Source organism: Vespula pensylvanica, chromosome 11 (assembly GCF_014466175.1).
Source record: "Vespula pensylvanica isolate Volc-1 chromosome 11, ASM1446617v1, whole genome shotgun sequence".
NCBI classification, from domain to species: domain Eukaryota; kingdom Metazoa; phylum Arthropoda; class Insecta; order Hymenoptera; family Vespidae; genus Vespula; species Vespula pensylvanica.
Window position 1 is genome coordinate 5,572,990 of NC_057695.1, and position 14,910 is coordinate 5,587,899.

Sequence of the window (14,910 nt, forward strand, 5' to 3'; positions counted from 1 at the left end):
GAGTAATATGGTTTGCTATCAGTAAGCGTGGACTGACCCTCCTCCAGTTAGCCACCTGAATTCTTGGGTAGTGCGTGAACGTCGCGAACGCGAATTTAGAATAGAGTCACCGTTATTTTAACACTTACGGGAGTGTTCGGGCGCGATTAAAAGTCCCACCGCGGACTTCGTTTTATAGAACGTCGATGATTGATCACGCCGGTCACGCGAATTTTAGAGTAGAGTCCCCGTTAGCTCGTGGGTCCCTAGATGCAGCTACCTCCACGCGGTGGGACCTGGGTCGGTAGTACTTGCGAAATATCGAAATTTATGTCTTAATTATATTTAAAATTTGTTACTAAAAAATTATATATGTAGTCGTATAACGCAAGTACTACCGGGCGAAAAGCTGCATATTTCAATGTTTTTCCAAAATCTTATTTCTGTCTAATACAAATTATATATCAGATTAATTACACTTTAAATCGTTAATTATATTTCCACAGATAAGTTGAATATAATCAAAATTCTAAATTAATTTTCTAAGAGAACGCACAGAAAACGTTTCTGTCGCAGTTATGTTCGCTGTCATTTCTATTTATTCTTATCTACTTTTATTAATTGTATTCTTTTATTAATTATATTAATTACTATTTTTAACTTTCATTACACCACATAACATCATAACATCACATAGACCAGTTTCCCGCTTGCGCTTGTAGTTCATAATTTGTCCATATCTGTCGCTGAAGTCACACATGCTTGGAGCAAAAGGTGATGAACAGTATTAATTAGTTCATTGTATATATTAAACAAATAAAAATTAGACAACTTATAACAAAATTTTATTGGCACATTTATATTTGTATTAAATAACACATATAACTGAATGGGTTTTTTATTAAATTATTATTTCATTTGATAGCCTAAATTCAGATTTCATTTACAAATATAATATATTTAATCTTACTTATTAAATAATCACACCTTGCGCTTGTATTCTAGTGATAAATAATGTTACAATTTTTTTCATGATAATATTAATGCCTTTTGTGACCTTTTGAAGAACGAGAACCTTTCACTTTACTTCCACTAGGACTTGGTGCAATAACTATTTGACCGGCAGCTATCTCATCTCTATTTGCAGAATTTTCAATTTGTTTTTGAGCTTCAAAGTAGAACATAAAATCTCGTACTTGCTCTTGTAAGTCTCTTACTTCAGATTCTTTTGTAGTTTTTAATTCTGATAGTTCCTCTTGTAATTCTTTATATTTTGTTTGCCATGTTGTCTGGTTGATTTGAAGAGATGATCTTAATTCCTTTTCCTCTTTTAGTTCAGATTGAACTTGTGTTAATTTAGTCGTAGTATGTTGTAGGCGTTTTTCCAAAGATTGTTTTTCTTTGTTAAGTGATGTAAACTGCTCCTAAAATATATGCATTAAGATGGATAAGTAATAAAAATTTAGTTAAGTGCTATGTAATAATAATACTTTTTAAGTCCATTTTATTAAGATAATTTTGTGTAATACCTTAAAGTGTGTATTTTCTTCCATTAAATGACCCAACTTTTCTCTTAATTCTGTAGTCTCTGATAAAGAACGTTGTTCTAGTCGATTAAACTTTTCTTCAAAATATTGCCGCTGTGTTTCAAGCTGAGATGTCAATAAATATGTAAATTCTAACTGAACTGAATCAACTTTCTCTTCCATAGCTGCACCTTCATTTTTTGTTGCTGTTTGTCCTCCCTCCACCATCTTGCCATCTTTATCTTGTAATAAACGATGAACAAAATTATCACCAACATAATCCCAAACACGATTGTTGCCTAATTGCATTGCATAACAATGGTGAGTATCACGATAGTGTTCAAATGCGTGTCCCTGATGATAACGAGAACATCCAATGTGACCACATATTAAACAAATCCATAAGGCTTCATTACTTGTTCCTGCAGCTGTAGGAAAGCATATGATATAATAGTATATAATTCATTAATTTTAAACATATATAATAAGAAAATATAAATATTTTTTTACATAATTTTATATATATTCAAAGAATGCATACCACATTCCATGCAGTGACTGTCTGCAAGTGGTTCTGGTGTTTGAGCGTAACGACAAATTGGACATGATGTATCACCCCACTTTACAAGGCAACTTGAATGAAATGTATGATTGCATAATATAGTTAATATACCATCCACACTTTCATCCATTCTTTCTAAACAAACAGAGCATGAAGGCAATTCTGTATGACCTGTTAGGGGCATACCATTATCTCCTACTTCAACTTTTGACACAAACACCAGATGACATACTACATCAGGTTCCAAAGAATTATAAGGTGCACCATTGAAAGTTTCATAAAATTCACTAGCTGCACTCTAAATATATGCAAAAAAAAAAGAAAATGATTATTTTTGTTTAATTAAGAATCTGTAAGACTTAATTACTATATGACATAATTACTATATTATTTACCGAAGAACGAAATGTAATTAAAGCCATGTATTGATTTGGATTACCATCCCGCAAAATTCTGACGTGCTGAATATCTTGATGACAAGCTGCTGTGAATGTTAAAAGATCATGACAAGTCATTGTTGCTGGAACTGACAACATACATATGGTATGACTGCGATCCGCTGCATTATGCATTTCAGTTAATTCACTAAACAAATGAGAAAAAAAATAAATATTTTCTATGTAGATAATTTAACAAATATAAATCATTTGATCAAAAATATATTTTTTTTTTCTAATTTGCATGTGTTACTCACTCTTCTTTAAAAAGATGTAGTATTCCTTTAGTAACTTCCACAAATGGATTTCCAGAAATAAAATTTATTTGATCAGATTGTGAACAAGCTGTAGCCCCAATTATTTCTGCACCTTCAGAAGTTGATACAGAAGTACATGTAGTAAACGAAGTTTCTTCAGAATTTGCTCTTGGTAATAAATGTGGTTTACTAGATCCTTGAGAAGATAAAAAAGGAGATGGTCTTTCAGTAGTACACGAGTAGTTTTCTAAAGTAATATCCCTTGGTTCTCTACGTCCTCTCATTTTTCTAGCAGCCATTGTACCTATAAATCAATGAATTAAAACAAAGATACATATGTATACTCAAATGCATCAGAAACAATTTACTGAAATTTACTTAAAAACTATGGAAAGTACATATAAATATTAAATTCGTCTAAACTTACTAATTGTTTCTTCCTGATTTGGGTTAACAATTTCAATGCGAATAACGCAAAGCGAAACCAGGACGATTGGAGAACTCATTACACATATCTAAATTTATTGCTTACAACCGTTGATAAATATTATCCTTCCTCCATTATTTTTCAAATTAGAAAATATTTAACACGACCTATCTCAAAAAACCTACAATAAAACTTTACTTGAAATTCAAAATTGAATGTACCGTGTGGATCAGCTGCTTTATAAAGTTGCTAACATCATGTATATGTATATATATATATATATATATATATATATATACCCAAATAAAGTTGACTGAAAATAACACGTTAAATACTTCACAGATGGTGCTCTGTTACAATTTGTTTTGGCGGCATATATAAAATAGTAACCTACGTCAAATAAAATATAAAAATTTATTGACAACTATAAATTATCTAAAGTATATTCAATCGAAAGTTTAAGAAAAAAATAAAGAAAATTGATTTTTTCGATTTTTTCAGATATGTAATGATTTCTATAAAGGTCCATATAATTTTTCAACTAAAATTGAATTATAAATTTGTAGATAGTAATCTTCGGGTACTGTCAATAAATCGAAAGTTGTATTAAATTAATAGCTAATTTCACAATTATTTATTTATTTTCAAGATATCGCAGTAAAGAGCTACTTGTATTTTGATTGGCTTATATAAACTGACAACGATCTTGTAGTTTTAAACGTTCCTTAAAATTACAATGAAAATGTGTTAATCCAAATTTATTTAATATTTCAATCATTAATGTTATCTTTAAAATTCACATATTGTTTATATTTTAACGAATATATATTCCACGAATCAATTTATTGTTGAATATCTTAAAATAAGAGATTCAATGTAAATGCTCCTTCATAAAAAATTCTGCAGTTACTGGAAATACGTAAAGCTTGTTTTTCAAAGAAAATGGATGATCATCGCTTAGCTGGAAATCAAGATTAGTTCTGATGAAAAGAAGCTTGGCTGGCTCGAGACAATGGTTCGAATTGTATACAGTGTATTTAAACATGGCATTGTGTATTAATGACCGTTTTTTCGTAGAAGAAAAAAATTGAAATGCGTAGACATTATAGTAATTTGTAATGGCATTATTTGAAATAATTACAAACTATCGAAGTATCAAATACGTGTTCTCGCCCGGAGTTTAGGTGAAAATTATCATAATCAGAATGTGCGAGGTAAACGTTTATCTCAAGTCCTAGGATGGCTTTAGGAAATTTTCAAAGCATCCTAGCTGCTTGGTTTTTGTGCAGTAGCATTAGCCTTTGCTATGGTAAGTTTTGAAAACGTATAAATAACTTTCACATTTACGTGTATATAAGCATAGACATACATACAAAACGTACACGAATAATAAAATAAAAATGTATATTTCTGCGTTGTACACACACACACACACGTACATATACTTTGTAACGAAATATACATTTATAATAATCTCTTTTTATAGGCTCACCTACATTACTTTTTGCTACTCATAAGGATATAAGAATGGCTAATGTCTCACGAGCAAATAAAGTTTATACTATTGTCAAAGATTTATCTGAAGGTGCTGCTCTGGATTTTTATTATGAACGTGGTTTAGTGTGTTGGTCTGATAGTGGTTTAGAAATGATACAATGTGTCCCTTCAAATGGTACATATACAGGTGAAAAAATGACTGTGGTAAATTCAAGTTTGATATCTCCGGATGGTTTGGCATGTGATTGGTATACCGGTAAACTTTATTGGACAGATGGAGAAAAAAATAGAATTGAAGTGACTAGTATTGATGGACAACATAGAAAAGTTCTTTTTTGGACTGATATTTATCAACCTCGTGCAGTTGCACTTGCACCTATGAAAAGTATCCTTTTTTGGACTGACTGGGGAGATATACCAAAGATAGAAAGAGCGGCAATGAATGGAGATCCAACTACTCGTGAAGTCATTGTTTCTGATGATATATTCTGGCCAAATGGACTTACAGTTGATTATGAGAATGAATTAGTATTTTGGGCAGATGGTAGATTGAAATTTATTGCTGTTATGGATTATTATGGCAAAAATAGAAGAAAAGTTATCAGTCAAGGCCTAGATTATCCATTTGCAGTCACGTATTTTGATAATAGACTTTATTGGACAGATTGGAAAACATGGTGTGTGCATGCACATGATGTGCGACAAATACAAGCACATCCTAGGGAATTATTCCATGGAGAATATATACCAGGAGACATAGAAGTTTGGGATGCAAGAAGACAACCATATGGAGATCATCCATGCAGACAAAACAATGGTAACTGTTCCCATTTATGCTTGCTAAGCACAAAGGATCCTGGATATACATGTGCTTGTCCAACGGGTGTAAAACTTTTAGATAATTTTACTTGTGCTGAAAGACCAGAAGAGTTGCTTCTCATAGTTCAAAGAAATGAGATTTGTAAAATATCCCTTGATTCTCCTGATTACACAAATTTTGTTTTACCATTAAGTGATATTAAACATGCAATTGCAGTAGACTTTGATCCAGTAGATGAGATGCTATATTGGACAGATGAAGAGGCTTTTGCCATTAGAAGAGCTTATCTTGATGGATCAGGTCAAGAAAATATTGTTACAACAGAAGTAGCAAATCCAGATGGAATTGCTATAGATTGGTTAGCACGTAATTTGTATTGGACTGATACAGGTACTGATAGAATTGAAGTCGCTCGTTTAAACGGCACTAGTAGAAAGGTTCTTATTAATGAAGATCTGATAGAACCTAGAGCTATAGCTGTAGCTCCTGAACTTGGATGGATGTTCTGGACTGACTGGAACGAAAAACGACCAAAGATAGAACGCAGCAATTTGGATGGCAGTGAAAGAATAATTTTAATTACAAAAGACATTGTTTGGCCGAATGGTATTGCATTAGATTTGGAAAGAAAAAAGATTTATTGGTGTGATGCTAAAACAGATAAAATAGAAGTTTGCAATATGGATGGCACTGATAGACGTGAAGTTATTACTGATAATCTGCCTCATTTATTTGGACTTAGTTTATTGGGCGATTTCCTTTATTGGACTGACTGGCAACGACGTAGTATTGATAGAGCTCATAAGCTTACTGGTGGTGAAAGAGAAGTTATTGTTGAACCAGTTCCAAATGTAATGGGATTGAAAGCTATACATCTTGGCCAAATAAATGGCACAAGTCCTTGTGCACATAACAATGGTGGTTGTAGTCACTTATGTTTAAATAGACCTGATAAATACGTATGTGCTTGTCAAATTGGATATGAACTTACAAAAGATAAACATACCTGTGTAATACCAGATGCTTTTCTGTTGTTTGCAAAAAAAGAAAATATTGGACGCGTTAGTATTGAAAATGCTAATAATGATAATATTATACCTGTTACAGGTGTTAAAGATGCAAGGTAATATATTATTTATTTATCATTGCAGTACTATTATACTAAATTGATTCCTCTAATATTGATATTGGAAAATATTACCTTAAAAATTTCTTTTTTGAACATTAATATTCATTTTATTTAAATTAGAAATATAATTATGTCAGTATAACTCATTGTTCATCTATTAATTTCAGTTCTCTGGATTTTGATTTGAGAGACAATCGCATTTATTGGACGGATGTAAAAGTAAAAGCTATAACACGTGCTTTTATAAATGGTTCTGATGTAGAAAGAGTTGTAGATCTTGGATTAGAAACTCCTGAAAGTTTAGCTATTGATTGGATTGCTCATAATTTATATTGGAGTGATACTGGTACACATAGGATTGAAATGGTACGATTTAAAGGATGTAGTAGACGGGTGCTTATATGGCAAGATATAATCGAACCCGCATGTTTGGCTCTTGATCCTGAAAGAGGGTAATTGTAATTATCTTTCTTAATAATAAATTAATATTTTATAGTATTTTATATCTACTTAAGAAACATCCAAAAATAATTTTTATTCCTTAATGATTTTTATATTACTAATATTCAGGTTTATTAAATTTTTCAGTCACATGTATTGGGCTGAATGGGGTAATTCCGGTAGTATCGAACGTGCAAGATTAGATGGATCTAATCGTCAAGTAATATTAGCTTATATCGGTCGAGCTAATGGCCTTACCATAGATCATGCAGCTCGTAAACTTTATTGGGCAGATCTGTTCACACCAGCAATTGATAGTTATGATTTACAAGCTAGAAAAAGAAAGCCTATTATTACAAAAGACATAGTATATCCATTTAGTATTACCCAATATCAGGATTATATTTATTGGACTGATTGGAATATTGGTGATATTGAAAGAGCAAATAAAACGACAGGAGCTAATAGAACTAAAATACACAATAAATTAGAATCAGTGACAGATCTGCTAGTCTTTCATGCATCACGGCAGTCGGGATGGAATCCATGCGCAGTTAATAATGGAGATTGCAGTCATCTTTGTATTGCTTTACCTGGAGAAGATGGTGGTCCATCAACTTCGTACAAATGTTCTTGTCCTACACACTATAATCTTGCAGTTGATAACAGAACTTGTATCGGTAAATTTATAAATTATTATTACTTCACTAATTTATCTCTATTTATATAAAAAGTTGATTCATAGAAACGAACATTTGTTACCTTATAGTTTTTGTTAATATATTAATTAATTTTTTTCAGCACCGAGACACTTTATGATATATAGCCTTCGTAACATAATGGGTCGCTTTTTGCCAGATAGTACGGATTGTCCAGATATAGTAATGCGCGTACAAGGATTAAAGAATGTTCGTTCTATAGAATTCGATCCAATTACACAACATGTATATTGGATAGATGGGCGCAATTTATCTATAAGAAAGACTCTTGATAACAGAACTCATGCTAGTGTAGTAATATCTGGTGGATCAGGACATCCATTTGATTTAGCATTAGATCCACTTGGAAGATTACTTTTTTGGTCTTGTGCTACAAATGATGCAATTAATGTTACTAGACTGGATAATGGTTCTGCCTTAGGAGTAGTTGTAAAGGGCGAAGGAGAAAAACCAAGAAATATAGCTGTACATCCGGAAAAAAGACTTTTGTTTTGGATAGATATAGGAGACAAAATGAAATTGTTACAAAGTAAAATGGATGGAAAACAAAGAGTGATAATAGCATCTGATCTTGAACAACCAACTAGTCTAACAGTTGATACTGTAGCAAATATAGTATATTGGGCTCATGGTAAACAAATCGAATTTTCTGATTTTAATGGTAATAATAAAAGAATATTAGTATCAACTGGACAAGGCGTTGCTACTCACTTGTCTGTTCTATATGATTATCTTTATTGGTTTGATCGCGAAATGCAAGCATTGGAAAGAGTAAATAAAAAATCAGGCATTGGAAAAAAGGTTCTTATGAATCGTGCCCTAACAGACTTAATAACTGTCAGAACACCAGAAGATCATGTAATGGAATCACACGTTTGCAGTCCTTTTCACGATTATGGCGGCTGTTCACATTTTTGTATTGGTACAACTTCACCGATTTGTTCTTGTCCCGAATACTTAGTTTTGTCCGATGATGAGCGTACATGTAGAGCCGCACCAGCGTGCGGTGACGATCATTTTACATGTGCTGCTTCAAGTTCTACAGTCGATAAAGATTGTATTCCAGCTATTTGGAAATGTGATGGTCAAAGGGATTGTTCTGATGGAAGTGATGAATTGGGTTGTCCAGCATGTAATCACAATCAATTTAGATGTCAAAGTGGTCACTGCATCGGTAAGAAATACTTGAGTTGTTAATTATTTTAATCTTCTGAATCGCATAATATTAAAATAAATATTTCTATTTATGTAAAGATATTTCGTGGGTATGTGACGGTACACCACAATGCCATGATGGTCTTGATGAAGCACATTGTTGTAGAACTGGACAATTTCAATGTATCGGAAGTGGCGTGTGTATTTCTGAAACTGCACTTTGTAATGGTTGGGATGATTGTGCAGATGGAAGCGATGAAATACCTCAAACATGTACACCTACTACTGATCAAAGCCAATCTTCTGGTTCTGGTACAGAACCAACCAAAAGTCCATATGTTATCACAGTAGTTATAATGATAGCTGCAATTATTGCTATAGTTTTAGGCTTTTGTTATTATCGTAAAAAGTTCGGTAGTAATGAAGATGTACCAAATATTTTACATGATTCTGCTGGTGATCCACTTTCACCAAAACCAAATAGAGTTGTTAAGCCAATATTAGCACAAAAAAATGGTAGAAAAGATCTCAAAACTGATGTAGAAGCTGTAAGAATGTCTGCATTAAATGGAAGCAGTATTGGATCTAGTTATGATCGTAGTCATATAACAGGTATGTAAATTATTTAATATGTATCAAGAATATCTCACATATGATAAATATATTTACTTATAGGTGCATCTAGTTCAACCAGGGGCAGTTCCACTGGTGGATATCCTCAAGAAACGCTTAATCCTCCACCTAGTCCAGCCACAACAGCAAATTCTACAAGATGTTCAAGCAGTAATGCTTCTAGATACAAACCATATAGATATTACAGAAGTATAAATCAACCACCACCTCCAACTCCTTGCAGTACTGATGTTTGCGATGAATCAGATAGTAACTACCCTGCTCGGTATCGTTACGAAAGTGAACCATTTCCTCCACCTCCTACACCGAGATCCATCTATCATAGCGATGCAGCTATGAGTTGTCCACCATCGCCTAGTTCTCGATCATCGACATATTTCAGTCCACTACCACCACCACCATCACCAGTTCCATAAGGTATGTTATAACGAATATAATATGGAGCAAATATGAGATAAATATGGATGAATATTTAAAATTTTTTATAAAACCACAAATTTATTTGTGAATTTATTTTAGATATATAGTATTATCTCTTGCAGTAAAAAAAAACAATCGGCAGCTAATCATTTCATTAGATTAACATCCACTTATACCTCATTTTTATGCTCCCTCATTTTTTTATCATGTTACTTTTATACAAATTCTTTTACATATTTTAAGATGAGTTTTTAATTAGGGACTAAAGATTATAAAAAAAAATAATGGTTGCATACACAATATATTTTCTAAAGTAGAAATTGTAGACATATTTGTTGTTTACACTAGAAACGTGCAAAGTTAATTAATATTGTCGATTGTTTCTTTATCTCTACTCTTTCTTTTATTTCTCCTTAGCAAACTCTCCCTTCTATCATATTAATACTCCCTAGCATTTGTTCACTGTTGTTATATTGCCACACCACGATATTATCACGTTTGTCTACAAATAAAGTCTAATTATAATATTTGAAAACGTTGGAGAACTTGGACTACTTGAGTAGGGATAATTAAATAATAGTAGTGCAAGAATCATTTCTCCTTTGACAAAAAGTTTGCACGTCTCTGGTTTACACAATATTGAATATTCTATATAGATCTATAAATACCAATTTCAGGTATTCTTTTATAAATAATAATATGATTAAATTATATTTTATCAAATGTTACATTTCTCTAGAAAATGTGGTACATATATGTGATGCAACACACATATTATGTATTTGGTTTATTTGAAAAGTCTAAGTACGTTTTTCAATTATTAGCATATAAACCCATTGTGCCTACTTACTATGGTTATCTACATATATACTACATATAATTTAGGAAGTTTAAATGCAGTAGTGTATACGTACTGTGAAAATGTGCAAATGCTTGTACAAATATTTTGATAAAGTGTGTTAAGTATATTCATATTATTTTGTAAAAATGTATATTTTTTTCTAAACCTGAAAATCACAATTAAAATTCAATAATGTTTCTATTTGAATAGATAATATTTCTTTTTTTCTATATTATGGTATATGATTTTATTATTATTTTGTTAATTATGACATTATTATTATTTTTATTATTGTTCTATATGGTTAAGTATATGTATATACACTTGTACATATACATATACAGCATTATATATTATTGCTCTTAAGCACATCCGCATGTTTTTTAGGTACGGTAGAATTCAACCAAAGGCTGCATTATATATTTTATTATTCATTTTATGATCAGAGATCTCTGTTCTTTTATAGAAAGTCTTAACTTCTGATACATACATGTACATAAGTATATAGAATTAAACACATAATTTGAAATAATAAACATATCAGGTTTTGAAGTAATTTAATACAAAAAAGGCAGCATGCAAGCATTATTTGATATCTACATTAATAAGCTAATAATATTAAAAGTATTTTAAGTAATGAATGCCTAAAAAAATTTACAAAACATTTAGATATAAATTGAACCATGTTATTGTAATTTGTACATACAAGATAAGGATGCATGAATGAAATATTAAATATATCGTAACAGTAAAACGATTGCATACGAAAAACCATTTTGTAGTTATATTGTAATATTCAGGAGAATTTTTCTCTATACTATGTAATATGTAAATAGAAAATTTTCAATTAATACATCATAAATATATTTGAATATTCGTTAAATATTTTGAGGTCTGATGTATATGAAATACGTATAATAACGATTATGTAAAATTTTATCCGATGTACACATCGTCCACTTCATTGTTCCTGTAAATGTAGCTCAATTAGAAAATTGTGCCATAATCATTTAAATAGTATCATTATAATGTATAGCACAATTATCGAATCCTGTATAAAATATATTAAGAGTCTTGAAGATTCTGACCTCGCACTGCCATTTTACATTGCCTTGAAGGAATCTATCGTATTATATTAATAATGTCTAGTATTGAAGACTGAAATCATTGTTTATATTTTTTTTACAATTGTATGAATGTATAGCGCTGTACGTTTGTAAGATATTTGTACAAAAAATAAAATTTTTATTAATGTATTTTAAATTAATGAAATTACGTATATTGGTTTATTGATTTCCTTATGTTATTTTAAAAAACCGTTGTATAAAGGCATAAATATATCGCCAATGTGTTATAATTATATCATTTATTTCCATTTGCCAGATAAATTTCGATATTTATCTATTGAATTGACTTTCTCCTCTTGTATCGATAGTTCTTCGTCCAAAAGTAGTTCAAAATTATCTAATGCTTCTGGACGTGGACGTTTATTCCATCTTACACTATACAAAGAAAAAGAAATATATATATATATAAAATATTGATGATACGTTTGAAATAATTGTGTGCAATAAATTTATCTTTTAATATCGACGAAAATACTTCTATTTACTTACTCAGGTATTCCACTTGGTGATAAAACTACAGATATAATATTATCTACTAATTTATATTTTAATATTCGATCGTTTACTGTTGTCGATGTTAGTGATGGAGAAGCATTGACCTGGACATAAAATATTTATTATGCATTTCTATATAAACTGTATAAATTAAATGTAAAAGAAAACTACCTCGATGAGCCATGGTTTAAGTTTATTATCAATAATAATATCGTAACCGTAACATTCGAAACAATGACGATCATTTGCCATTACAGGTGCAACAGCTTTTAACGAATGCACAATGCACCAAGAGATATTTGAAAATAATTTTTCTGTTACAATTTTCCCTCGCGTACTCTCCAAGTACAAACGTAGATTTTGTAAACTTAATTTTCCACCGTGTATACTATTATATTCATCCTAAAAAAGAATTTGATGAAAAATTAACTTTTCAATTTTTCAATTGTGCTTTTTCAATTGCAATTAAATCATAGGAAATTACTTACACCATGCTTTTGTACAGAAACATTAGTTAAGTGTACATAAATGTTATCCAATTCTTGAATACTGGTGTCATATTTTACAGTACAGAAACGACAAAAACCAAGTTTAAATAAATAAGCTTTTAATGGACGAAAAGATGCGACAAGAACGTATAAACGGAGATCAAATTTTTTCCCTCCAATTAAAAGTGGATTGTCTATGTATCTAGATAATTTCATTTGCTTCATTAATTGGTAGAACATTTAAGTAATTATTTATTAATTTATTTAGTATATACCTAGATATAACGTAAGATTCCTTGGTAAGATTTGGATTAAATGGGTTTCGAACTTCCCGTGACCATTTTTTTAATTTACTCAATTTATTTATTAGAAATATTCCCGTCCCTTGGGATTTCCCACATGGTTTCATAATCCAAGTACTTTGTGGTGACTTTCGATATTCCTCCACAAACATATTGTAATCTATTAAAAAAGTTTTTTTTTCTTAATCATTAAAATTTTTATAAAATATTTACTTCAGATAATATAAAATTATTTTTTTAAATCATTAAGATATTTATTATACTAATCAAATATATAGTATTAAAATATATACATGTATTATATTAATTATTTTTTAAATTATTTTATTAAAACAGTATCATAATTATTTATCATAATTATTTAAAAAAATAATTAAAAAGAAAATTTGTAATTTACCTGCTGGTAAAACAAAAGTAACAGGTATGAAATCCAAATGAAGATATTTTCCTGATCCACTTCTTCTTTCTGCAAGAGGATTCCCTTCTCGTTCTAAATCTTTACGATAACGTTTAATATTTTTTACTAAAAGATCTTTTCGGGTCAATTCATAATGATTCGGAAAGTGATTTATAATCCTAAATAATTTGAAATAAAAATAATGTAAAAGATTGACGTACCAAATCTGAATTATCGAGTAAAATAAAATTAAATAAACTTACTGATTATCATTCATTCTATATCCGGTCTCTACGCTAAAAATATTTCTACATGATTGTATGGCTGCCCTATAAAAAAAAAAAAAAAAAAAAAAAAAAAAATAGTTACTTTAAATGTAATTCGATATATTTCATTATTTCATAAAAATTTTTTTTATTAAAAATTACCAATAAACATTCCAATCATCTTGGGGACCAACCTGTGACCAACCTCTTTTTTCAAAATTATGCACTATCACAGATTTATCTATATCTGTACAAAACGCAGTCTTAGTCTTCTCCATTCCAAGTGTCGCTATTCTATAAAAATTTATAAGTATCTAATAAAATTAATTAATTATATTACAATATATATTGAAACATAATGATTGTATGTATAAACAAAATTCCATATATGTATGCACGTTTTTTCATTGATAAATAATTATTACTTAAATATTAAAGATATCGGCTATCTTTATAACATTTGTTTTCAATGTAATTACGTAGAATAATAATAATATAAAATATTTTACCTGCCATAAATAATAGAAAAATGAGAATTACCTATGTGTTTATCCGTTTCTATGCCGGACATCATTTTTTCGATCAAGTTTGATCAATAATTTGCAATTAAATGCATGAATATAATTAATAAATATAATTCATAATTCGTATTATTATTTAAAAAGACGTTACAATATTTTTAGTATTATTAAATAACATTCTAAAGAATATTTCAACATTGACATTTTTTTTTAATAATTTATCAGAAAATCTATTTTGCTGTCCTTTTTTTTTAAATATTTTTAAAACTTTAAAAATGTGATTATCTCAGCAAATGGTTAAAATATGATTTATTTTTTGTTATTACATTTTTATTTTATTTTTATATCTTTTTACTCTTTCTTCTTAATATTTTAATTTTTTAAAACTATTTACATATGTAAATCACCTTTTCGCCATGTCTTCAATATTTATAAAATTCCAAATATGAATTAGTATTTGATTTAAAAGGA

The 14,910-nt window shown here is 29.8% G+C and overlaps 3 protein-coding genes across 6 annotated transcripts; 1 reads left to right on the top strand and 2 right to left on the bottom strand.

Moving 5' to 3' along the window:
* Nucleotides 1-861: 861 nt before the first annotated feature.
* On the bottom strand, nucleotides 862-3,431 carry LOC122632942 (BRCA1-associated protein). Its single transcript, XM_043820266.1, has 6 exons — nucleotides 3,189-3,431; nucleotides 2,762-3,065; nucleotides 2,463-2,652; nucleotides 2,047-2,365; nucleotides 1,509-1,933; nucleotides 862-1,403 (listed from the first exon to the last, which is right to left on the bottom strand). The coding sequence occupies exons 1-6, from the start codon at nucleotides 3,265-3,267 to the stop codon at nucleotides 1,020-1,022; spliced, it is 1,701 nt and encodes a 566-aa protein (XP_043676201.1). The 5' UTR covers nucleotides 3,268-3,431; the 3' UTR covers nucleotides 862-1,019.
* A 685-nt stretch (nucleotides 3,432-4,116) lies between these two features.
* On the top strand, nucleotides 4,117-10,079 carry LOC122632880 (low-density lipoprotein receptor-related protein 6). Of its 2 annotated transcripts, XM_043820158.1 has the most exons (8): nucleotides 4,117-4,203; nucleotides 4,266-4,497; nucleotides 4,675-6,628; nucleotides 6,802-7,086; nucleotides 7,223-7,755; nucleotides 7,877-8,968; nucleotides 9,049-9,561; nucleotides 9,625-10,079. In XM_043820158.1, the coding sequence occupies exons 2-8, from the start codon at nucleotides 4,428-4,430 to the stop codon at nucleotides 9,996-9,998; spliced, it is 4,821 nt and encodes a 1,606-aa protein (XP_043676093.1). In that variant the 5' UTR covers nucleotides 4,117-4,203; nucleotides 4,266-4,427; the 3' UTR covers nucleotides 9,999-10,079. The 2 variants fall into 2 exon arrangements, with proteins under 2 accessions (XP_043676093.1, XP_043676092.1); XM_043820157.1 differs by having other exon boundaries at nucleotides 4,126-4,497.
* Nucleotides 10,080-11,100: 1,021 nt separating this feature from the next.
* On the bottom strand, nucleotides 11,101-14,756 carry LOC122632848 (probable tubulin polyglutamylase TTLL1). 3 transcript variants are annotated; one of them, XM_043820085.1, is made up of 9 exons: nucleotides 14,428-14,756; nucleotides 14,081-14,212; nucleotides 13,916-13,981; nucleotides 13,653-13,831; nucleotides 13,229-13,415; nucleotides 12,954-13,155; nucleotides 12,637-12,867; nucleotides 12,460-12,569; nucleotides 11,101-12,345 (listed from the first exon to the last, which is right to left on the bottom strand). In XM_043820085.1, the coding sequence occupies exons 1-9, from the start codon at nucleotides 14,490-14,492 to the stop codon at nucleotides 12,210-12,212; spliced, it is 1,308 nt and encodes a 435-aa protein (XP_043676020.1). In that variant the 5' UTR covers nucleotides 14,493-14,756; the 3' UTR covers nucleotides 11,101-12,209. The 3 variants fall into 3 exon arrangements, with proteins under 3 accessions (XP_043676020.1, XP_043676021.1, XP_043676022.1); XM_043820086.1 differs by having other exon boundaries at nucleotides 14,459-14,477; XM_043820087.1 differs by having other exon boundaries at nucleotides 14,113-14,212; nucleotides 14,428-14,465.
* Nucleotides 14,757-14,910: the final 154 nt, after the last annotated feature.